At 44.7% G+C, this 24,880-nt stretch overlaps 3 protein-coding genes across 6 annotated transcripts in view; 2 read left to right on the plus strand and 1 right to left on the minus strand.

Annotated features, from left to right (window-relative positions):
• Positions 1 to 4,856: 4,856 nt before the first annotated feature.
• DCTN6-p27 (dynactin subunit 6) lies at positions 4,857 to 9,517 on the minus strand. Its single transcript, XM_089548670.1, has 7 exons — positions 9,313 to 9,517; positions 9,154 to 9,221; positions 8,960 to 9,065; positions 8,393 to 8,469; positions 7,189 to 7,236; positions 5,666 to 5,808; positions 4,857 to 5,065 (listed from the first exon to the last, which is right to left on the minus strand). Exons 1-7 carry the CDS (start codon positions 9,345 to 9,347, stop codon positions 4,958 to 4,960), a joined length of 585 nt encoding a protein of 194 aa, XP_089404796.1. The 5' UTR covers positions 9,348 to 9,517; the 3' UTR covers positions 4,857 to 4,957.
• A 202-nt stretch (positions 9,518 to 9,719) lies between these two features.
• On the plus strand, positions 9,720 to 12,031 carry asun (integrator complex subunit 13 asun). The gene has a single exon (XM_089548671.1). The coding sequence runs from the start codon at positions 9,866 to 9,868 to the stop codon at positions 11,966 to 11,968; it is 2,103 nt and encodes a 700-aa protein (XP_089404797.1). The 5' UTR covers positions 9,720 to 9,865; the 3' UTR covers positions 11,969 to 12,031.
• A 2,041-nt stretch (positions 12,032 to 14,072) lies between these two features.
• The window catches only part of LOC149339953 (unhealthy ribosome biogenesis protein 2 homolog), a 51,895-nt gene continuing 41,087 nt past the window's right edge, over positions 14,073 to 24,880 (plus strand). Inside the window, exons 1-7 of one of the 4 annotated variants that reach the window (XM_089548672.1) lie at positions 14,079 to 14,283; positions 14,383 to 14,416; positions 14,519 to 14,660; positions 14,777 to 14,888; positions 18,717 to 18,839; positions 20,583 to 20,723; positions 22,510 to 22,646. In XM_089548672.1, the coding sequence (XP_089404798.1) occupies positions 14,401 to 14,416; positions 14,519 to 14,660; positions 14,777 to 14,888; positions 18,717 to 18,839; positions 20,583 to 20,723; positions 22,510 to 22,646 (671 nt within the window). In that variant the 5' untranslated portion in view covers positions 14,079 to 14,283; positions 14,383 to 14,400. Of the gene's footprint in view, positions 14,284 to 14,382; positions 14,417 to 14,518; positions 14,661 to 14,776; positions 14,889 to 18,716; positions 18,840 to 20,582; positions 20,724 to 22,509; positions 22,647 to 24,880 lie in introns of all 4 variants that reach the window. The other 3 variants (XM_089548673.1, XM_089548674.1, XM_089548676.1) reach the window with 3 other exon arrangements.

Genomic DNA, 24,880 nt, shown 5'->3' on the forward strand with positions numbered 1-24,880 from the left:
GTTTTTAGATTTGTTGATGATTTCATTGTGTTCGTGGATTGTGACAAAGAATCTTTTTCGGCTAGTGTACATAAGCATATAACGACGTTTGCAGAGTGCCTAGCTCCATTAGAATTGACGTACGAGTTACCGGAAGATAATTTCATCAGGTTTTTAGATATAGGGCTTCATTTTTCAAGTGAACACGTATGTTGGGCCTTTGAGCCCAGAGGCAACAAGCCCCTGCTTCCCTTAAGCTCGGCACACTCCAAAGCCGTAAAACGAGGCATTGTGAAATCGTGCCTTTCCAACGCTCTGAGCAAGCCCTACTGCATTTGGTAGGACGCAGCTTTGAAATCCAGTTGCAGCGCCTTTCGAGCGCAGGCTGCCAGCCGGCCTCGCTGGCATCAACTGCCGAGAACCTGCTGAAGAAACCAGCCAGCATACCCGATCAAATTGACCGGAAGTGGCGGTTATTCCGTACATTCACGGAATCTCGCATAATATTCAGAAGATCGGTGCTAGGGCTGGTGTTAGAGTGGTTTTTAACGCTCCTGAAAAACTCTCCAGGATTTGCAAGAGAGTGAATGCGGAGGATGCGGCTGTCGCTTGTTCGAAGCGGCACCAGCAGCGATTCGTGGCCTGTAAAAAGAGCGTTGTGTACTCGATACCGCTTGCCTGTGGTAAGCAGTACATTGGCCAAACTGGCAGGTGCCTTAATGAAAGGCTGAGGGAGCACGCAAGAGATGTCAATAACAAGTCAGGTAGCAAAATGATTGACCATATTCGGAATTGCCGCAACTGCACTCCCGCGCTCGAAAAAACGTCAGTACTGCGCCGGTGCAAGACACAACTTGGAAGAGAGATAATTGAGGCTAATGAGATAGGAAAATCGGGTAACTCGTGTGTCAGCAATCCTTCAATTTTGCTCTCAAAAAAAGAAATCAGTTATCTTGAGCAGAATTAGAGCTCGAAACATGCATTCACTCGTGCGATGATGGGATCTGTGCTGATCTGATATATATGTATGCGAAGTCTCTTCTTTCCCTATTCTTGTTTGATAAGAGCAGCTGCTGTTTTTAAGCAAATGTTCCGTCAATAAACACCTGAGTTGTTAGTAAGCGCTTGTCCTGCCTACCTCGTTTCTTTTGTGTCGTGTCTTTTGCGCAAAAAACCCAGAATGTAAAAGCTCGTTAATTCGAAATTCAGGAGGCCGGAAAAATGCTTAAATTACCGAATGATCTTGAAAAACTAGCAAGAACCGATTGCATCACGGAATATTTATTTGGCAGAAGACTGGGCAATGGTTGCTTGCTTTTCAGATGAGAATGACGGGACAATGATTATTTTTCGCATTTTTCATAATTGCTTTATTGATTGCATACTGCCGGGTGCATAAAAGCAAGACTGCTAAAAAGTGGTAAGGGGCTCCCCGACAATCTCGCGGTGCGACGCGGTAGCGCTGGAGCTCCAGTGCTACTGCGTCACACCCCTCACAAGCGGCAGCGTCGCGTGTGAGGAGGCTTCACTGCACAAACAGAGAGAGTGGCACGTGACGAGCGCGCAGTTTCGGCGCAGAAGGAACCACGCAGACGAATACGATTGCGTCAATCAGCGTCTGAAACGGCGCACAGCAGGGCTCGGTTAGCGTGCTGATACGGGCTTGCGCGAAGCTCAGAAATGCGAAACCGAAACTACGCGGTCTGACTGATTTCAAGACAGGGCCGTGCGTTCATCGTCATGCCTGGCGTTGTACGCACGCATGGAGGAAGGAAACCTTTTCTTTCTTTCCTCCATGTATGCACGTCTGAGGTGCACGGATGACACTGCAGCATATAATTCGGGTTTCAACAGTGCTATTCGGTCGATCGCTGCCGCGCTAGTCTTACCTGGGCGCAGCCCTCTTTGGGAGCTCATTCCAAGTAACCGATGCGAGACCCGTAATGTCCGAATTACCGAGCGTACGATGCCATATACTTACATGGGTGTTGGCCAGGACTGTGCTGGCAGTTCGAATTATCCGGATTTTCGAATGTGTATTGGTCGAATTAACGAGCTTTCACCGTACACCACAACTTGCAAAGGTTCCTGTTTGTTGTTGTCCACGCCGGTGACAGCTGTCATGATCGCCTCGTCGGTAAGGTCTTCATTCGTCATGTCTGCGTCATCAGTGTACAAGAATCCTTCGACTCGATATGCCGAAATTATCACCGTTCACTGATGACCAAAGCACCGTCATCATTGCGCCGGCGGGAGCTTCGCACACCTTCGCGCCACTGGCATCAATTAATCCGGCTTTCCGGGAAATCCAAGAAGCTTGCAGAACCAAGGGTACGGTGACCGCTGACAGGAGAAAAACCACGCTGGCAACGCGCGTGCACCGCACTATAGTGTACTAGAATTCTAGAATTCCATAGTGTACTAGAGTTCTAGTTCTAGTGAAAGTATTCTAGTTCACTATACACCGCACCAACTGATTAAGAGCACATATGGCGCACGTGGCCAATGCACCAACACGCATTAGCTGGCCCAGGTGAAATCCGCGAGCGGGAGACGTGGCCAAGTTAGTGAAGAACAGGGGAAGATTGGACAACGCACGTGCTCTGGTAGCAGCCGTAGTGCAGAATGCATGCAAAAACAAATAAAAACGCACCGGCGCGTTTTGTTCCTGCGAGTACCCATCAGAAACGTCAATAATGAACTGCTCCACCAAATCTCCCTACTTTCTTCTCTACATGGGCCTTTCGCACAGGGGGAACGCGTCCGTCGTTTCTCCTGCCTGCGTCGCCGCGACAAGCGAGGGTCCTCGGCGCGCCAGGTGGCGGTGTCTCCGAGTGCGTGGTCACGGGTTCTTTCGCTTTCGATGCGTCGCTGCGCCGGCTCGGTCCGTCGGCCGGCACCATGCACGCGCTTATGTGCTGTAAGCGTGGTTTTGCTGGTGCGGCTGTAGCGTTTCCATGTTTTTTTTCTTTCAAGTTGACAATCAATGACCATATGTTATAACCGATAATGTGCTCTGACGCACAGCATTGCTATAAGCGGTTTATTTTACCATAGCAGAAATGGTAAAGCTGAAGATGCCGCGACTGACCATTGTTATATCCGGTATATTGTTATGACCGGTGGTTTCACTGTACAACCATACTATAAAATTCCGTGAGATAAGGGTGCGAACAGCCACATCACACCAATATAGAGCATAAGATATTTGTATTAAACACTCAAGAAACATGAGAAAAGCAATATGAATTAGTTATACCATCGCGTTGCTTTCCAAAGTGCATTCCACAGACTAATAATGTTCTAACCTACGACCTTGGAGATCCAGTGGAAACAAAGAAAGAGCACCAGCAGTATGACCAGGCAGTTCTAGTCCAAATTTTCAGGCAGGTTGACACAATGACCAGCGTTAGCCCAAAGCCACTCTGCACAGTGCCCGTGTTGCCCACGTTGCCACTCTTATAGATCCCAAGCTGAATTACAATGGGTGCAAGGATGAACTAAGAGCACTTTCAGGCTTCAGCCAAATGGGTGCCATGTGTTTCACCTCCAACCAGCTAGTGTTCTACCACACCATATGGACAAGCAAGTCCCTTCATATTCGGGTAAGATATGGAGCTGCTTCTGGTAGTTGTTGTTGTTGTTGCTGTTAGCCTTTGAACAGATGGCACATACCCACACTGGTGAATCGGCCAAGAATCAGGAGGTAAAGGTTGCTATTCACCTGTACATACTAAAGGCTAGGAAATGTTTCAAGGGATTCAATGCTACCAGTTTTTCAGAGCATGCTGTGCATTTGAATGCATCTCTTATCCTATGCTCTGCGATACCTCAAGTGGCCGAAATTATTCTGCAGCCCTCCACTACAGCACCTCTCTTTGTTCTGTCACCTCCACCTTACTCCCTTCTCTCACGGCGCAGTTGAGATGTCCACCCAGAAATTAGCTACTGCGCCTGTCACTTCCTCAACACCAATTTTCCATTTCTTAAAGATTTTGACCAAGGAATCCAATCAATGGCATATATGTTATTAGCTTACATTATCTACAGTAAGATAACATGACATTATTTTTCACTAGCGCATCATTCTGATTCTTTTTAATGATGCTCTTCCATTACAAATAAAATGCTTCACTGCATGTAAGCAACGCTGTGCATAATCAGTTCTGTTTACGGATCATCCTTCTGGAAGAAATATTGCAGCTCGAGCTTATTCAACTCTCATGAGTCTCTAATCATTTAAGATGTCGACCCTGATTACTTCACACTGAGGTAGACTTCCTGAAATTAATTTTTTTACCAACAGTATGAACATGACAAAATTTCGTAGCATTTACCATTCACACAAAGTACTGAAACCACTACTAACGGCAAGAAACATCTTTGTCATGCAAGTGGCACAGTACAAGATTTGAACGCTCAATTAAGCATTTTGCTCATCAGGCTAATACTTGGTCAGTATTGCTTTATTAGTTTATTGGGGTTTAATGTCCCAAAGCAACTCAGGCTATGAGGGATGTCGTAGTGAAGGGCTCCGGAAATTTCGACCACCTGGGGTTTTTTTAACATGCACTGACATCGCACAGTACACGTGCCTCTAGAATTTCACCTCCATCGAAATTCAACCAACGCGGCCGGGATCGAACCCGCATCTTTCGTGTCAGCAGCAAAGAGCCATAACCACTGAGCCGCCGCGACGGCAATGTCATACTTGGTCAGTATGAAAGTAGAGATTTAGAGGGGATTCTGCTAAGTATTTGACCAACTTATTGAGCGAATGATTGTACAGTGCTGCTCAAAGCAGTCAGTCCATGCAGAAACCTGCCTTCGGGCGATGAACTTTTGAGCAGAAGATGGAACTACACAGACATACATGCTCAAATTAGATAAGTTACTTTATTCCATCCAGCATTCTACCTTTAACTGCCTCTGATGGGCTGCCATAAAAATAAACCACAGTGTTTGATGAAGTGTTCCTTCACTGCTTCTTCAGCTGCTGAAGAACTTGCTCCCCTTTGGATGGTTTCCAGAAGTAGTGGTAGTTCGGAAGGACCTTGGTCAAGAAGTCAAGCTGCAGTGTCTGAGTCTTCATTGCAGAAATTCGAATTTCGATGCAACAGGAAAGGACAAAAAAAAACATGAGAGCCAGCGTTCCACTTAACAAAATATGGTTATACATCAGTGCGTACAAGGAAAATGGCCAAGCACACACTTAACGCCTCGTGTTGACTAGTTAGAGGAAACTGCATTCAAATATTGCTGCCCTGGAGATGGAATAGCACGAGAAGAATTCGGCAAAGAGAAAAAATAGAGCAGACAAGACACGTAAAAGCCAAAAGCAGATCCAATAGATGTGCCACAAATTCAATGAGTATGCAGGATTCAGGTGATTGCTATGCATTCAGAAGGGTTGTCCGGAATTAGAGGACTGAAGGCCCTCTTATATTATAAGCAATACAGAAGCAGCCACCACTGCCAGACCGCCCTGGGAAAAATTAAAAAGCTTGAAGTCCACTGTGTGGAACTGTGTGCGGGAGTCCACTATGTGGTTGTGTGGTAAGGAACCTAATCTGGCAGTGCCCACTAAGTACAAACTCAGGGCCAGGACTGCAATTCTTAGCTATGAAGGTTTTATAAACCTTGTTTAGCTTCCGACTGAAACCGCATAGCACTATTCCTCACTCACCGCAGGCTTCTCATTCTGGATTCTCCTCTCACAAGTGCGGCCGTACACCACTGTATTTTCCTTGAGCTTCTCATGGGTGCTGACTTCACACATGGCCCCAATGACACAGCCACTTGTCAACTCTGTGTATCTTCCCAGTTTGCCTAAAAAACAGTTTCACCATCAAGAGCTTACCACACACCAAAAAATAGAGACAAAAGACATGAAGAAATAGAAAATCTGGATCTGTTCTTTGAACGCTATGGAACCTCAGTGATGAGTGTAGCCAGTGTATCGCCATGACAATGTAGTACCACAGTCAAACTAATTTTCCAAGCTCTGTAAGCCTGAGCTCTGCACCAAACACAATACTGCAGTGCCAGTAGTGCAACAAGCACAAAAGAAGCTGTAAATTTATGATCACAACTTTACTAAGGGCATATCACATGACCTTTGTCATGATACATTCCAATTTTCTTTAAGTCAACCTGGGGGCAAATGTTAACAATAAAAATGCCTCTAGTCAAAGAATGGCAAACAAATAGACATCAATGGTGCAGACAAACAATTTGCCCATTAAAAAAGAAAAGGGCACTAACACCTACATTTGCTTTGCCTCACTTTGGCAACTGCCTTCATAATAGTGTTAGCTCTTCATCAGAGTCATACCAAAACTAAACAAAAAAAAGCATCTTTCCACCTAGCTTAGTCTTTTTAGGGTAACATTCAGGGCTCCATATTAAAGGAAAATGACATGCAGAGTATGCTCAGGCTCCTTGCCACTGCAAAAGAAGACATAATGAATAAACAGCGCTAAAGACGAGGACGAAGAGCAAACAGGACGAGCGCTGACTCGCAACTAACATTTATTGAGGAAAACACAGAATATATCCAAGCCAAGCAGCACCAAAACCAAACAACCATCAAAAACCAAAAACCATGTCATGACAGCCCCCTACACATGCCCCATTCAAGAAATCTAACCTCATTATCTGTTAAAGCAATGGAAGGGTCACTGACACATTCTTCACCTAATCTCATGATATGTTTGACCTCTATGATTTCCCGGTTGACCTTTGCCGAATGGGCATCTAAAATAACCGTCTGTGATAGAAATGGATGACTGTCTGAGAAGAACTGTCATGACAATCAGGCGCTACAAAAAAACGCTCGCCAGTCAATGCCTCAAAAAAGCAGCTGCACCTTCTAAGTCCAGAGTACACAGCCGACTGCACCTCCACCGAGATAAAAAAAAATAAACCAAGGGTCTTTTCAAATCAAGCAGTACATGCAAAATTTGTTTCTTTTGTTTCAACACTGTTTTAAGATTTGTTTCATCATTTCAGGCAATACTAAAGGCATAATATACCCCTGGACACATACAAGCACACCTGCACACCTACACTGTTAGCCAGATTGCCAGATGTCTCAAATTATTAAAATTACCAACCGATACTTGCAGCCTCACTTAACGTGTCCCACTTGTACCAAGCCATGATTCATGAATGACAGGTATGGTATGAAATGCTTCTGGTCATACTTACTTTTTGATTCCAGGACATTATTGTTTCCAATTACAAGTGATTCAGAATCTGAGTATGATAAAGTCAAGGCAATAATACCTGCAAAACATATGGCTGAAATAAATAAACCTGAGTTCAATTGCAATAATACCTGTAAAGCATATGGCTGAAACAAATAAACCTGAGTTCAATTAGAATAATACCTGTAAAGCATTCGGCTGAACCAAATAAACCTTACTTCAAATGCAAAGGACAGGTAACAAAAAAAAAAGATTCAGGAAATAATTCAGCTAGGACACAGTGAACACAAAAGAGACACTGAGCTCCATCAGAGACTCCGTCAACTTTTTTTCAGTTACAATCAACTATGTAGCTCATCGTTGTCATGCTGACGTTTGTTTGGCTACAAGAAATGTATTTATCACTCAGAAAATTGGATCTAAAAACAGAACAATTTTCCACCCACTGAATTCAAATTTATGACATAAATAACAAAAATGATTCTGTAGCAATCCTTACCTAGCCACAGAGATCAACATGCAAAAACTGTCGCAGTGATCATAGTTTGTTAGTGAAAATGGCCGGTGGAAGCGATGCCTGCATTTCGTGTTTTGGTTTGTTCTAGTTTATAAAAGCGCCATTTTCAGTGCAAGCAGACTTTTTGTCATCAAAAGGTAGTATTGAGTCGATACTGACCAATTTCAATTTGATCTCAGCATCCGTTTAAGATCACAAGGGTGCCAGGTTCCTATGCTGCAGAAGCCCCCTACAAAGTATGTCAAGACTGTCCATGCACTCTTTCTAGAGGTGTATTTTTTTTTTTTTTTAGAGCCTAAGTGTGAGAAATGGAGGCCTCTAGGAGTGCACCATGGTCAGAGCAGAGCTGCTTGCCTTTCCTCAGTTTAATATCCTTTATGCAAACTGATATGGAAGTACATACATTCTCCTAGCTTTTTGCCCAGATGTGACCAAGCAAGACACTTCAACTGCATATCCCCAAGCATCAGTACTTAGGCAATATGAAACAACGGAAAGGGTAAAAAGACGGTTTACGACCACAACAACAATGATAGCATGACAATAACAGTAACAGCATTAAGCTTAGAACTCTTCAAAGCATTCATGGTCAAGAACAGCCAAAAAGATGAAGAAGAAGGGACCACGACGGCACAAGAGCTTCAAAACAAACTTCGTACCCTTGCACAATACCACACAAAAAGGATACAACTTCCCACTTCAAAAACATTGTTGTTTCCAATTGTCATCACAATCTCAGAATCAGGTGGGTCCCCCTCCTTTCTCCTGCGATGAAACCGAAAAAAAGTTAGCAGAAATGCGTAACGAAACCGTGTTTGTACATAATAACTGTATACAATACGGAAAAGCACAGGTCTGCTGCACCACTGCTTCATAATACAAGCAAGTGAGGTGCTCTACAAAAGCCACGCACAAATTAGATGTTCTAATTCAAAAGGCAATGTTTTTATTGCCTACACTGGAATGCTCTTCCAAAACACTTTCAGTTCACGCAGTATAGAAAAACAGGTTTTACAATGTGTAAACCATATTTTTCTGTTGATGCTGCTGCGTTCTTGCCTGGTAGGCTGTGCAAACGCGTCCCAAATAACTGTCGAGCACCCTTCCCCAGCTTTTCACTACACTTGACCGCTACAATTATTACGATTACCTCCAATATTACGTGTGTATGTAACATTATCAGCATGAATAAAAAAGACGATAAGCAAAACCATCGAGCACATGGCTTCTACGAAGAAGGATCAAAATACAACACCTGTTGACAATATAGACTTGCTCTTCAATCAGGTTGTTGTCTCCGATAATAATAGGTCCAGCCTCAGCGATAATGTGAGCAGCAGGGTGAACAATCGTGCGACTTCCTGCATTAAAAAAGTGTGTTAAGTCTGGAAGGACCAGCCAGCATTGCCGAAAATTGCTGATTTCAAAGTAATGGCTGCAGGCACGGACCGATTGTCACGTCTCCTTTTATTTCGCATTCTGCCGTCACAACAGCACCGGTGTATATCTTCACGGTCCTGCGAAATTAAATTTTTAAAAAATTCACAATTGTTTTGCAGAGCGAAGTAGACGTCAAAGCTGAATGACACATTTGAGTGATCCGCTCACCCGCCTGGAGGCTTAGGGAGAGATGTCGTGCTCATCGTGTGAAAAACACCGATATTCAGAAAGAGTAGCTACGAACAAAGGCTTGTATCCATATAACCGTCCCCAAATTAATTAAGATGAAAACTTAACTGATGTTCACAACGCCCTAACTCATTTCCGCAGTTTCAGCTTCTAGTTGTCAGCCATGTGGATACGGATACGGCTGTGATTGGCTCGAATGGCTTAAAAGCGCACTTTTTGGCATTTTATTTTCTTAGCTGTTTGGTATGAAAAGTAATATTAAGTGTTGAGCTGTGCAATCAAGTAAAATAAAAAAAAGATCAAATTTAGTTTTCCAGCCCTAAGCAGCTTCAATACAGAATACCTTGCAGAATACGCTGGCTGAAACCGCAAATATGGCAGACGAAACAAAACGAAAACAAACGTGGCGGTGGCGTGCATCGACGGTATGCAGCAACCGCACTACCACATAGCATCGAAATGCCGTGAAACGACTGCGGAGTTGGATCGTCGTGTTCCTTGCTTTAAGTTTCGAACTGTGTGAAAGTTCACCATGACGTTTCCAGTCAGCCACAAGACAGTGTTCGTGCTCGATCACAGCCCGTACTTCTTAACGTCTTGCCAGCAGCACATAGAGTTCGACATTTTCACGAAGACGCGGCAGCCCGGCATCATCCCATTGGCTCCCATCTCGAAGTCGCTTTGGACATGCAGTGTCGAAGCAGCGTTTGAGTACTGTCGCGTCGTGTGGGACGTCTTTCCCACAAATAAACTCATTAGATTCATCGTCAGCGGCACTTCTGGCCGCCACCTGAACTCGTGGATGCAGGAGGACCAGAGCATGACATACATGATGGCTGTTATGGCTCAGGTCGGTGCGCCTTCAGAAAGCGGGGCTGCGAAGGACTACAACATTCTCACTGGACTCACTGCTGCTATAGAAGCCCTCTGCGAGTGCAGTGAAACACAACACGAGTGCCGCACGTCTCTCACCGAGACGGCTGGGAAGATGGTCAACAGAGGCCGCATCGTGTGCATCACTTCAATGAAAACGGACGCCGAGATACGCACCTTAGAGGAGCGGTTTTACAACTTGCTCACAGAGCATAACAAGCTTGCATCTGGATCCGACTGTCTTATGCCCGTGCACAAATGCGAGCTGGTCATTATTCTTACGTGTCCTGTCAACAAGGAATTGGAAATAACGGGAGTTGCAAAGCGTGAGGTAGGGTCCATTCTTAGCAGCGAAGTGCACAGGTGCCGGTCAGGGCGGCACTTAGCACTTAAGTTGGGCTACCTGGTCCAGGTGCACTACAACCTTGCCTCCACAACAGTCACTGGCATCCCCATGAAGGAGGAACAGAATGCAAACTCCTCTGCGAATTACGACGTCGAGCTTCTCCACCCTGCTGCTGCGCACACGGAGCTCTTTAAGACTGGTTTCAGTAACACGGAGGGCGTGCACGTGAGCACCGTGAAAGAGGGACAGACGTACGAGACAGTCACGCTAAAATGGTGCACACCCCGCTCGAACAGTGTGGAACTGCAGTACTGCACAGGAGCTTACAGGATCACCCCTGTTGACATCAACAGCAGGCCGTCATCTTGCCTCACAAACTTTCTCCTCAGCGGCCGAGCGGTGATGCTCGAAATGCCGAGAAAGTCTGGTTCCAAAGTGATGTCTCACATGCTTGCTAGTCATGGTGGTGAGATCTATATTCACACGTTGGGTACAGGGCGGTCTACACTGGAAGACCCACCTTCCATCAGTGAGGGTTGCGGTGGCCGAGTGACCGACTATAGAATCAATGACTTTGGTGAATTTATGAAAGACAACAAGCTTGCCCCCTTCAATGTCAGCCCAAATGATCGCCATGAGGTACCTATTGAGCGTGCCCTGAAGCGACTGCAAAGGCTCACTCAGTATTGGCCGATGGTCATTAGTCACACAACCATATTCAACATGGCCTCACAACTGGATCCCCTTCTCACGTTGATCACCAAGGAGACCTTGACACCAGAAGAGATAATTGAGTGCAAGAAGGTCATCTACCTGCTAGTTAGCATGGAAAGCAAAGGGACATCACTGCCAGTGCCTACCATCGGGATGCGAGGGAAAGGACCCAAGCGTGAAGAACAGTATCGAACTATGTGGAATGAGCTGGAGAACTACATCCGTATGCACTGTGCGACAGCTGAGCACAATGTCATTTTGGACTGCCTCTTGGAGTGCAGGAAACCAGCTGATAGTGATGCTAGCGGAAATAACTCAAAAGGGGGTGTTGTGGGCATCAAAAAGCCGCCAGAAAAAGGGTTGTCGGTAAAGGATGAAAAAGGTGAAGGGAAGTGGTCGGAGGTTGATTTGAGCTGGCGGGAAGGAAAGTTTGGAGACACAGATAAAGTGGATGAAGGAGCTTGTAAACCTCCTTTGACAAAGAAAGCACGGACTAGTAGCCTTAATGGAGACATGCTAGGCTCTGTGTCTCTTTTGCAACTCTGGAGAAACAAGGTTAGCACAGAGAACGCTAGGAGGCACGTGGAGTTTGCTGGGCGATTGAACGGGGATGGTAAAGTAGCAAAGTTGTATCCGAACCTAAACCTTGATGGCAATGATAATGAAAATGAGGCCAAACCAAACCCTTCAGCAAGGTCTTGAGAGTATGACATGCATATGTATGTATTTAACGTGATTCACCTCAATAAAGCTTTGCTCTGTACACCTGCTGCGTCATGAAGTCTTAAAACAGAAGCTTGGGCGAGTTGGTAATCCAATGAGTAAAACAGCACGAATTGAGATTGGTTCGAAGACGCACAAGGATGAATGCTGTTGGTATTTATTGTGCATCAGTTCACCGTGCCTTGCTGCATGGCAAATTTTTTTTGCCAGGCATTGCCTCACAGTACTTAATTGTAGGAGAATGAAAAAAAAAGTAGGGGTTTAACATAGCTAAACTGAGTAGACGAGCGAAAGCATGTATTCATTCTTCAATTGGAGTTAACACTTAAACACTTAACCCTTTAACCACCAACCCCGAGCTGTACTCATCATGGGAGATTGTACCAATATCGCCAATGATGAGTCACACTCGTCTGGCACGATTCTGTGCTACTCCCTCTGCCAAATTTCAGGTATGGTCGGCAGCTGCGTTGATTGTAATTTTCAGCCCTAGGGGGTGGTGGTTGGCCATGAAACACGTTTCGCACTTTTAACGTGCGTTTTAAACCTGTCATTACTCATTTTCGCCAAATATTGCCAACAATATGGCAATTTTGGCATATTTTTTAAAATTAATTTGGTGGTTAAAGAGTTGTGCTCTGCCTTAAAGGGGCTCTGAAACACCTTCTGAGGAGAGCACAGGAACTAGTTCAATCACTGCATCTCCCACTGTACTCCCATTGGCAAAAGACACGACACTATTCTTGCTCGAGGTTGGTAAGTCTGGAGTAGTGCTTTTGCACTAAAAGCAATGAAAGGGGGAAAAGATCCCACTGCACTGCGAGAATTTTTTTTATTAGAGGGCTTGCAGTGTGAAAGTGCGTAACCGCACCTGCGTAACTTATTGCGTAACCGCGCTTGAGGAAGCAGACTCCGTTTAGAGCGTCATCATCACTAGCCTGACTGCGTCCACTGCAGGACGAAGGCCTCTCCTACACCTAGCTCTGTCTGGTCCTGTCTGGCCTGCGCGCTCCGGCGTCCACATGCTTGCGAATCAGCACAAAAAACGATCGTACGACGGCCCTTAGCCCTGCAAACTTCAACTCATCTGCCGCCACTACGCTTGCCTTCTCTTGTATCCATTTCTTGCCTTCGCGTTACATGTCCCGTCTAAACCCATCGCGTTCTGACCAACTCTGTCATTTGCCTTTCCATTGCTCGCTGCGTTGTCCTCAATTTAATTTTAACCCTTTTCGTTAGCCTCCATATTTCAGCCCCATAGGTGAGTACTAGAAAGACTTTTCCCTCGAGGAATATTGGTAAACTGCCATTCGTGATCTGAGAGAACCGGAGAGCTCCACCTCGTTCTTATTAGTCTAGTTATTTCCCTTTCGTGATCCGGATCTTTGCATATCGATAATATCGGGAACTTACATGCAGCGCCAAAAAATTCAAATTTGGTTTTGGGGAAAGGAAATGGCGCAGGTACCTCATATCTCGGTGGAAGCCTGAACCGCGCCGTAAGGAAGGGATAAAAGAGGGAGTAAAAGAAGAAAGGAAGAAAGATGTGCCTTAGTGGAGGGCTCCGGAATAATTTCGACCACCTGGAGATCTTAAGCGTGCACTGACATCGCACAGCACACGGGCGCCTTTTGCTTTCGCCTCGGCAGCCGCGGTGGGGTTCGAACCCGGATCCTCAGGTACTCCGGCTCCGTAGACGAGCGCCTTAACCAATGAGCCACCGCGGTGAGTATATGGAGCGCCAAAAAATTGGTCACGATGAAAGAAAAGGCGCAATCTTGGTGGACACCGCAATCATGCCTCAACCTCGGCGTGCGAAGCAGCCTGGTGTGGTGGACACCTCAACTGCTCTATGACAGAAGGGAGGAAGGTGATACTGAAAGAGGATAAAAGGGAAGGTCTACGAATAATTTCGGCATCCTGGTGCATCTTTAAGGCTCTCTCCTAGGCTCTCCTAGGCGCAAAGTTTGAACTCATCCATTACGTAGGAGACAGCCACACATCATCATCATTCATGGAGGTTTCAGGGAGCGCCGTAACCATGGCCACCATGGCTGTAACGATACATCCATGGTCATGAGTAGCAAGAGCGGCCGCATGTAGCGCGGTGCTGTGGGCGCACGTGTTTCTGTTTACTGCTTGCTAAAGCAGGTAAAGTCCCTAATCGGGTTTAAAGTAGTATGATATGCAACGTTGTCAACTTTGTGTCCATCCTCGCTACGAGAAGACGCAGTGATTGCTCTTCGTTTCCTCCCGTCTGAGCTTCGCAGTGTCAACGGTGTCAGTCTCTCGGTGTATGTAGTACTTATTACATTGCTTCTGAATGGTTGTTGCAGAATTCCTTTTCGTTGCCCGGAATCTTGATTGTGGTTTTTTTAATATGCTATTTCCAGAATCAGATTTGACACAATATGGCTCTTGCGAACTGTAAGTAATGCGACTGAGATCTGGTACAACAGTGACAGCGTTGAGCTTCCAGTGAATTGATGACTTCATTTTACTTTGATTTAATTCCTCCTTCCCAATCAGCGTTGCTGTACGAGCTCACAAATAACAGCGTAGAACGGAGCATCGAGCTGGTTCAACTGGCGCTTCGCTCTCCTGTATACATTCCTCAGAAACGAGAGATCATTGTGTCGTGGATCTGTCGGACAATTGAGTCGCGGCAAAGGTGAGATACTCCAAGGAGCAGATATGCTTGCCTATTTCGTCGCCAGTGTCCAATAACGATATGTGTTAAACTTCACTAATCGGATGATCGGCGTGTCTCCTCCCTTTTTATGCTAGCTCGAAGTTGACAAGCGATGAAGCTGCTGCTCTTTGGGACACACTGCGGTCATTGGTCGCGGATATGCAGCCCCTCGAAGTTGCTGTGGTTATCCAGGATTCATTCTTACTGGTAATGTGGTGGTATATTTTATATTCGAGGCAGTGTTTAATTGAAGCCCTTCCCGTTTGCTCGTCTTGCCTACTTTGTTGTGTCTCTAAGCAAACAGGTGTCCACACACCTGTCTAGAGCGCTCGAACGGTGCACCGGGGAGTACTCGTGCGCCAGTTGCCTGTGGACTGCGTCTCGAAGCTTGATCTTATCGTGGGTAATCATTCCCATCGATTGTGTTTAAGTCTTCACGGCTTTAAAAGCAGTATCGGACCTGCCAGGGAGTGGTTATTGTTATTAATGCACAAGAGAGCGTGACATCCAACCGCTCCAGATATGTGTGAGGACGTCTGTACAGCTTGGTATCCCTGTGTTGTCGTGTCATTTTTTATTGCTGAAAGAAAGTTATTTTGCCTGGAGCTTAACATCCAGCACAGTACACTGCCTACTGTACTGCAAGAAATGCTTTCTTGCTACTTTTCTTCTTGTAAGTGGCATCTGTGCAGACGGTGCTTATCTGAACATGTTTATGTTATGAATGTTAACGGTCTGTTTCATTGCCCAGTATCTAAGCTGCCCGAGATACGCGTGGCAGTTGTCACCCTGCACTACTAGTTAATATTTGTCATATATTTCTTTCATGAAAGTAGTACATTAACACATTAACTGTAAATGACCTGATGAATATATCATGGTTCCTTGTTAAAGGTGTATAGGCACCTAATTTTGATTGCGCGCCGCCGCGGTGGCCCAGTGATTATGGTGCTCGGCTGCTGACCCGAAAGACGCGGGTTCGATCCCGGCTGTGGCGGCTGAATTTCGATGAAGGCGAAATTCTAGAGGCCCGTGTGCTGTGCGATGTCAGTGCACATTAAAGAACCCCAGGTGGTCGAAATTTCCGGAGCCCTTCACTACAGCGTCCCTCATAGCCTAAGTTGCTTCGGGACGTTAAACCCCAATAAAAAAAAAAAAAATAATTTTGATTGCATATTTTCTTCTCTACAGTGATGCGAAAGACACCACTATGCATGAATCACCGCGTGGTATTTGCTTACGACTGCTAAACAATTTATGATCGCATTTTTTTTTGTCGTGCGGTTTCAGTTTCAACAGCAGAAAATGGCTGTGATGTCAAAGTGTACTTATAGGTCACGTGAAGCATGAAAAAACTGCAATGTTATCGCTACTTCTATATTCGTTGTCATTCCGGCTTGTGAGGCCGGTTGGCTTTAGCATTGTAGTGAACAAAAACGACAAAACAGCGATTATGTCGCAGTTTTTTTCATGTATCTCATCACCTATAAGCGTAGGCGTGCACAGAGGGTAGGCAAGGGGGGCAGTGGCCCCCCCAACGGCATGAGGGCAGGTGATACAAATTTTATTCTCTATTGTTCCTTGCTACCCAGAAGACTTGAAAAGGCACAACCATGAATGCCCCCACCCCCCTCACAGAATTTTGTAAAACGTCCGTTTTCTACAGAGATAGAGGCATCATTTTTACCACATGACATTCTTTTTATTGTGCAATTTATTCTTGCTTGTAATACCCGTGCCACACGCGCACAAGAAATGGCAGTAAATGCTTAAGGCCTTAAGTTTGTTAATGCCATTATTTTCGGAGTTGGTGCTACACGTCCACTTTTAATGCCATTATCGAAAGTGACGGTGACGATAACGCTTGCAAGGTAGTCAAAAGTTTCGTCTTAATATAAACATTCCTAATGAGCAGAATATATCGGGAATGATGTTCAAGTGTAATGTAAAAATGATTTTCCAGAGAATACGGCTGTTCCTGCTTTACAAGTCGAAAAAGTAGCCATAAACTCGCATGTCAGCGCATAAGTCGAGAGTACCAGTCAATAAGGCTGGTTAAAATGGCGCTCTTCGCATCGAAAATGCGGTTTAGGTGCCTCATCTGGCTGAAAGTTAAGAATTAACCATTTTATAGTGGGCTAGGCAGTTGTAACTGACAAAGCTGCATGCTTTTCTACGTGTGGAATGGGAACGAGAGTACACATTGCACGGGCGAATGAGTTGTGGCGAACTCAGTAGGTCGCGAATGGCAGTAAGGCTAATGCCATTAAATTTATGCGGGTGGCACCGCACGAATGCCATTAAAACTTAAGGCAGTAAGCACTTAATGGCACTAAATCTGTCCGTGTGGCACGGGTATAAGTGCCTGTGATAAATTGCTGCCTTGTGAAAATTTGTCATACAGCTTTAGAAGCCTAATGTGCGGTAAAGAAACATATGGATGTAGGACTAGACATGGAAAAGCAGTGAACATGAACACCAACTACCATGTGTTGATGTAAAGCAGTTTGGCACAAATATAATATTTCAAGCAAACATTTGGTGTTGATATTTGCGTCTATTGTTTTGTTTGTGTTCAGTCCTGTGTTTCTGTTTTAACTTGCTCTATTATTAGCTTGTAGGAGTGTGCACCGCCTCCAAACATTGCCCAACCGTGTCATATGTTCTTCTGCTGCACACCGAACGTGTTGACCTTTGTAATGGTGGCAGAGTGTTGAAATCCAAAAAATTTAAAAGAATACTACTAAAAGCAGTGCACTGGTAGCTTGATAGCTGACGCTAGACTGGAAAAGCATCTGCTGGGTGTTAGTCCACATGCAAATAATGATTAGAAAAGGTTCACTTCTGGTGTGCCACTCTTCATGAAAGCAACATAAGAAGTAATATTCATGGCTGTACAGTAATGCTGAAGTGCATATCTGTTAAGCTAGTTGACACCTTTTTGTTCCGCGCACATACAATATGTGATCAACACTGCATTTGAATTACTGCATTAATTTGTGCTTACTTGCTCATCAATGCTGCCATTGCAGTTGTAGTGTTGCCACTTTTCCCTTGAATGTAACATATATGACCACATTTCTTACCCGTATCTAATACAGTAGAACCCCGATGATATGCTCCCTGGTCATTTTTGCGGCTGCTTTGTTCTCGCAAGCCACTTCTGTCTATGCTTCCATAGATACCCATGCAATACAGACTCGGCTGTCGCGTTGCTACTGTGGCAGCATTCCCACATGCTGCGTCACAAGTGTGGCCTCTCAGTAGTGGTTTACCACATGCTGGCATTTTTACAGCCTACTTATAGCGTGCACCGAACAGCTATGGTTGGCCTCTGCCGCGTTCAGTGGCTTCCGGCTCGTTGCACCCACACTGGCACTGCTGAGCGCACTTATGGGCGCCGTAATCCTTGCTGTGGCTGTTGGTGCAGTTCCATCGCCGGTGCAGCGTGAGTGTAAACGACTTAAGGCACGAAACACAAACTATGCCGTGGCAAATGCAGTACTATTCGAGATACAGTTTGCGTGGGTTGGCTCTGAGGCAAGTTTCTGTGATCCGTGTTTGCCTTGTCGCCTAGGGCTTAAAAACACTATGTCTATGTTCCAGTAGACGAGGATTGTGTGGGATTAAAGCCATTGCTGCGAAAACAGAACAGAAGCATGCTCGCACTTAACCCTCTTCGTGTAGCCTTCCACCAACAACTGCTCAAGCAGAGGAAGAGCCATTGCAGGGCATCTAAGATATTCTGTACATGTAGCCACTAACAACAACAACAACTGTGAGAGCCTTGCAAATTCCAGAAAAACATGCTGCCCTTACTGGAAGAAAAAAGAAAGGCAAACAACAGTGTACATTTTTTTCACGCGTGCTTCCTAGCTACTACATTTACCGGCTGGTGCATTTTTTTTTTTCTGTGGTCCATTGGAAAACGCAATGGCAGGATTCTACTGAATTAACAGTTTGCTGTATGCATCTTAGCAAGCATGCGAGAGAAAACTGGCAGCATTTGTAAGCCTTTGACCATGTACTGTGCAGGCAATTCAAAAGGAACTTGAACGGCTTCCAAAGATAAAGCATACTGAGTGTTTGCTGGAAACAATGATTGCTCTGGTCCAGAAGGCACCACAGAGTACTCTGGCCTTAAAGCTTCCGGCAGTGGTGAGTCTGCAGCATTTGTTTGCCTGCACAGATTGCTTTGGGTCTCTGTTCAAATTTTCAGAAATGGTTGCTTTCGACATTAGAACAGACACAAGCACAGTGAATGAAGAAAAATTTTTTGGGTGTTGTTGCTATCGGCACTTGCACAATCTCGTACATCAGTAGTATAGAACCATAAGACGTCATATGATGATTGTGCATATGTCTATGCCATACAGTAATAGTTCCATTTGATGTGCGTCATTCATATGAGTTCTTTGATGTACACAGATGGTGCAAATGGAGCCATGCGGCCAGAAAACTAGACTTAATTCTAGTAGTGCCCAAGTGCACGGAACGAGAGACAGCTCTGATTTTGCCTAACATAAGCAGTTACACTAGTGCATTTAAGTCCTCTGCTATGGCATCCTTCGTAGCCCATGTGTTGCTTAGGGATGTTATTAAACCCCACTACCAGTCCTTGTGTTGCTGTCAGTGAGAGTCTGCTTTTGCATCTCCGTAATGACAGATCCGTGACATCTCGCAAAGAGAAATCTGCAGTCAGATTTCTTAATCTGGCTTCAGCCAAATTATTAATGTACAGCCAGGTGTACAGTCAGGCCAGAATGAAACGCGAACACGCATATGTCGTACATTTCTGCTTTGCAGCGACATATTCCTTTACAACCTATTTTCGATTATGCATTTCAGTAGGCCCTTTACTCAGACACATGAATCAGGCTAGTTGTACACTTCAGCTGAAAGTAGACAGGTAAAATATTTTGTTTTCTTGACATGCTCTGTTCGCGTTTCATTCCGGCCTGACTGTACATAATAATTTTTATCATTAAAATGCATTAGTTGATATTGTGAATGCAATTGTTGGTAGGAAACCACAACGTTAAAGTATTGACAGGATTGTGTATTTTCTGCTGCTTAAACATCCTGCAGGATGAATGTGTGTGGGGGTGCAGTACTCCGCAGTTGAGGGCTGCAGGTCAGGAATTCCATCGAATAATGAGATGTTCAGTTGAGTCTGAAGCCCAAGTCTGCTTGCCTGTGTTCTTGGCATCAGTTCTCTTTGCTTTGTGGCATCACCACTTTTGAAGTGCCTTGTTTATCTGCATCAATGTTGAAAAATGGAAAACACCTGCTTTGCTGATGCTATGGTGGAATCATCTTCTGCATCAATGAGGAATGGTCCAGTTTAGGGGAATTTTCCAAGGTGGAGTGGATTTGTAATAAGGGATTAATCACTCATTAGCATCCACCGAAGCACTGCCATACGGATGCAATGGAAAGCTATACAGCCTCCTCAGAAGCTTTGTAGTTGAAGAAAAAATTCGTCTTGGCTTTCCATTGTAGCTGTACGGCTGCAATTGGGTTGATGCTAATAGTTAATTACTCCCTTATTTATTGCTAATCTACTCCACCTTGGGGATTCCTCTAAAACATTGGAACAGCAACTTTCCCACTTTGAGTTGTTGATCAGCTTGCTTTTTCCCTACCATACACTAGCCTGCCCAATTAGCTCAGTTAGTAGAGCGACTGCTCTGGTGAGGTGGTGGTCCCGGGTTCGAACCCCGAACTAGGACGAATTTTTCCTCAACTGCGAAGTTTCTGGTTGAGCTGTATAGCTGTATGACTGTGCTGGGATGGACGCTAAGAAGTAATTACTCCCTTAATATCCATGACGCATGACTCACTTTTTTGCACACATTATGTGCAGCATTGAGATTAACAATATGTTGATTCCTGTTGCAGGTGAAGCTCTTATCTGTAACACTGAAACGATGTCGTTTGTGTACGAAGCAGGCCGAGTTGCTTGATCACTTGTGCCTCGCTGCGTCTGCCTTAATGGAGGTTGTCATATCTTCATGGTATCAGCATCCATGCACAATACAGGTGTGTGGAACGTTATCACTTCTGTTTTGTCATATCTTCATGGTATCAGCATCCATGCACAATACAGGTGTGTGGAACGTTATCACTTCTGTTTTGTCATATCTTCATGGTATCAGCATCTATGCACAATACAGGTGTGTGGAACGTTATCACTTCTGTTTTGTCATATCTTCATGGTATCAGCATCCATGCACAATACAGGTGTGTGGAACGTTATCACTTCTGTTTTGTCATATCTTCATGGTATCAGCATCCATGCACAATACAGGTGTGTGGAACGTTATCACTTCTGTTCTCCATTGCAGCCACTTGAACAAAGTCACATATGGGCAGCTTAGTAGTGTGCCAATTGTTTCGAAGAGTTCGGACTGAGCAATTTCTGGGGCCATTTTGGTAGCTCATGTCATCTTGCTTTTTGCACATAATGCTACTTACTTTGCGTTTTTATTTTTGAAAGAATCCAATCTTTTTGAATCTTTGCTCTGTGTTATCTCTGGTCTGATGAAAAAGCAGTAGAATTATGAATAATTGTTTAACTACCTGTTTGCTGGCTCAGGAGGGCTTTTTAAATGTATGTTAGATTACAGGGGCCTATGTAAACCCTGCACATTATAGCAGCTCTCAGTCTCTGTGAGACCAGTGCATTTATCTGAATTAAAGTCCTTAACTTCACCAGTAGCTTCTCAAGGGATTGGAGAAGTGCTGTATATCAATAAGAGTAAAGGCCCTCTGCGACAAATACTCGGTGTAAAAGTTTTCATGCATAGCATACTGCTTGCCATGTGGTCTCGGGGACTGCATGTTATGCTTGTGGCCTTGTCATATTTCAGTCATTGTTTTGCAGAGTGTGAGTGTAGACGGTTCGAGGAGAGAAGGCTGCCAGTAAGCAGTGCTTTCTATTAAGGCGGAAGAAGCCTTTAATGCCTCATGTTGGAAGCAGGAGTTGTCGACAGAAATGTCACGCTTTTCAATTAAGTCGAAATGGTCGTGACGTCACAGTGCGCGAATTTCAAACGGGGCCAATTGAACTTTGGCTAGTAACCATGCAACCAGTTAAAGAGATGGTATAGTGATGCTCCAAGTAAGTGGGACTGAGTTTAGTTAATTAGTTAATTAACCAATTAGCCTAATTAACCTGTCTAGTCAGACCATAAAAATAAATTAAACCGAGTAAGAAATTGGTCGGGTTGGGTAATCGAACCAGGGTCTCTGGAGTGCCAGCACGCTAACCACTCAGCCATGCCAGCTCGATGGTTTGGAATGAACAAAGGCGCATCTAGTGAATAAGGTGACTTCGTTCACTCCCATCTTCCTCCCTTCCCATTAGTGAGGTTCAGGTGTCCACTGAGATATACGAGACAGATACATTTCCTTTCCTCAGAAACCAATTTACGGATGAGCAAGGCGGATGAGCAAGGCGGATGAGCAAGGCGTAGAGCCCAATGGGCGCTGGCGTTCTGTGGACTCCCTGGCAATGTTGCAATACGCTGTCGAGATCCACTTTTAGAGGCGAAGCTTAACATCTTAACCACACATCAGTGACACAAGCAGCAACACCACGCCTAAGGCTTTCGCCTCACTGCACTTTAGGTTAACAAAATGCCCCCCTGAATTTTTTAATCCATTTTCTGGCTTCGTAGCTTTCAAATGTAGTAGCGTTTAAGCTATATGTCACCTAGTGCAGGCTAGCTTTATGTTGTAGCGCATGTAAACTGTGCGCAGCTGAGGCGAGCATTGATGGCTAGTCAAATTGTTTTATTGGTATATTCCTCTCTATGCTGCGCAGGAGGCATTTGGTCATTTGAAACCTCTGCTTGACAACATGATGTACATTCTGCACTTCAAGAAAGCAGCGTCATCAGAGGCAGTGCTGAAGGTGCACAGAACAATCAAGAAATTTGTGCACTCTAGCCTGCTGCTGAGGTTTGTTGGTGCCTTCCTTGCTTTTATAGGCTTGGCTCTGGCTCTTCAAGGCAGTCATTTAAAAGTAGGTTGTGGGCACAAGATCTGGAAGTTGAAATAGTTGTGTGGATTGATTTTTGTCCTGCATCAGATTGTAAGTTGCATTTTATAGTGGCAGCTGTTAGGGAGGTTGTGGATCCTAAAACAATTTTTTATAACACGAACCTTCGCACAATTACCATAAAAGTGCTCTTTTTTATGTAGAGCCCCTGTACAAATTGATTTTAGATAGCTTGACTAGAGTGTGATTTATAAGGAGGGCTGTAGTTTTACTTGGGCGGTTCATTACAGACTATTAGCGAGAAAATTTTTTTTATAAATTATTGGAAATACTTACAGAACTGCCTTAACAAGGATGTACTTTCTGCGGTGATGCTGTTTTTAAGGCGAAAGCCTTTAATGCCTCATACTGTCGTGACCAAGGAGTGTTAGCAAATGTGTCCGTGTTTTGGTCTCACTTAAAAAAAAAAATTTCGAGGAACTTTAGGGGCTAAAGTGGTGAAAGGCGAAAGCCTGAGTGCTGCATTCTGCTACGTGATTGTTCACTTCACATTCTGTTGATGCATTAATTCATTAATTAACTGCCAAGTAATGACCCTTAATCTTTGCCTTTAGGAGTGGAACGCTTTTGAGGAATGGAAATGGCACTGTAATTCTCTGTCATCTCAGTGGACACCTGAACCTCTGAGTGGACACCAGTCAAAAATTTTATTTGAGGGAAGGAAATTGGGCAGTAACTGTCTCTCATATTTGTGCTGTGAAAATTCGTGTGCAGTGAAGGCATGACCATTTTTACCAATCTGAAACCAGACAAATTTGCTAGCATGACTTCAAATATGCTAACGTGACTTGGTCACTACAGTATGAGCCATTAAAGGCTTTCGCCTTAAAAACTCTGTTGAGGCTGGGTATTGAACCAATGCCTTTCGCATTTCAAGTGCAGATGCCGCCACAAAGGCTCAGGGTTTGGGCATGAATAAAGGTGCATCTAGTGAATGCATGGGTTTCATAAATGAAATGAACAAAATAAAAAAATAAAGATTGGAAAATAAACAAATAAAAAATAAGAAAAGAAACAAGATTAAAAATGAAATAGATAAAATATGAAAAAAAAACACAGTGCACTAGGAAATGCTTTCGCCTTGCAGCACTTTAGTAGCCAAAGTGCCCCCTGAATTTTTACACCAGCCTCAATAAAATACCTTGGTAGCAGTTGGCAATTCAGTTAAAGATTGGTTGTGAGGGATTGCTCGGGAAGAGCAGCTTGGGTCTCGCAAGCCCCTCCAATGCCAGCACCTGCCAACCCAGGGCAGTGGCACATTGCTTAGCTACTGCGACAGGAGTGGTATGAGGACTTCCAACGTAATGTAGAGAATGATCAATTCCGCATATATGGGCGTTAACCCATTGTTGCTATTCGAACAGCTTCCATCCGTGAACAATGGATCTGAACACCAGAACCCAGAACTATGCAAATTGACTGTCAATTTGAGTGCAATAGCGCTTATAGTGGTCTTCCCCATATTTAGCCGATGTGTGTTTGTTTCTTCGTCTGAAGCGTGCTTTGTGGCAGGCTGCTTCCACTTCTTCAGACCCACTCACGATCTCAAGATCCACTTCTCAGGACCCGCATCCCCTTCCTTGTTTCGGGGCGTCGTTGGCATGACACGAAGGAGTAACGAGGAAAGAGGGGGAAAAGGGAGAGCAGCAGTGCTAGCTAGTGTTCATGCTATTCACTGCGCCACTGGTTTGTGGTATCCTCAGTGCGCCACAGCGGGAACTAGGGCTTGCGGCATTCGTGCTTCCGCTCATAGGGCGCCAGTCTGTGGCACAGTGAATGGTGCGGTCAGCACCACAAATAGTAGCCACCGATTCTCGCGTTATGCAAATGCAGTAACTGGTGTTCATTTTTCTTTTTGTCATATTTTGCAAAATGTATGCATCTCAAACATACCTTGATGCATATGTTAATGTAATTTTAAGGGTTGCATTCAGGACTGACTCACAAATGCAGTACCTCATGACAACGGCTTGGCTAACCAGATTTGCTTGGCGCACAGTGCAGTTTTTGTGGTCATCTGTAACACTCGGCAAGGAATGCTTGTTATCGATTGACTTCCCTCTTGCAGCTCACTGGTTATCACATGTATTCTCAAAACTCTGAGTTAGTACGCTATCGGCAGGTGCTAGAGCCT

This window comes from Amblyomma mixtum, chromosome 6 (genome assembly GCF_055824585.1).
Source record: "Amblyomma mixtum isolate Tamu chromosome 6, ASM5582458v1, whole genome shotgun sequence".
Taxonomy (NCBI): Eukaryota; Metazoa; Arthropoda; class Arachnida; order Ixodida; family Ixodidae; genus Amblyomma; species Amblyomma mixtum.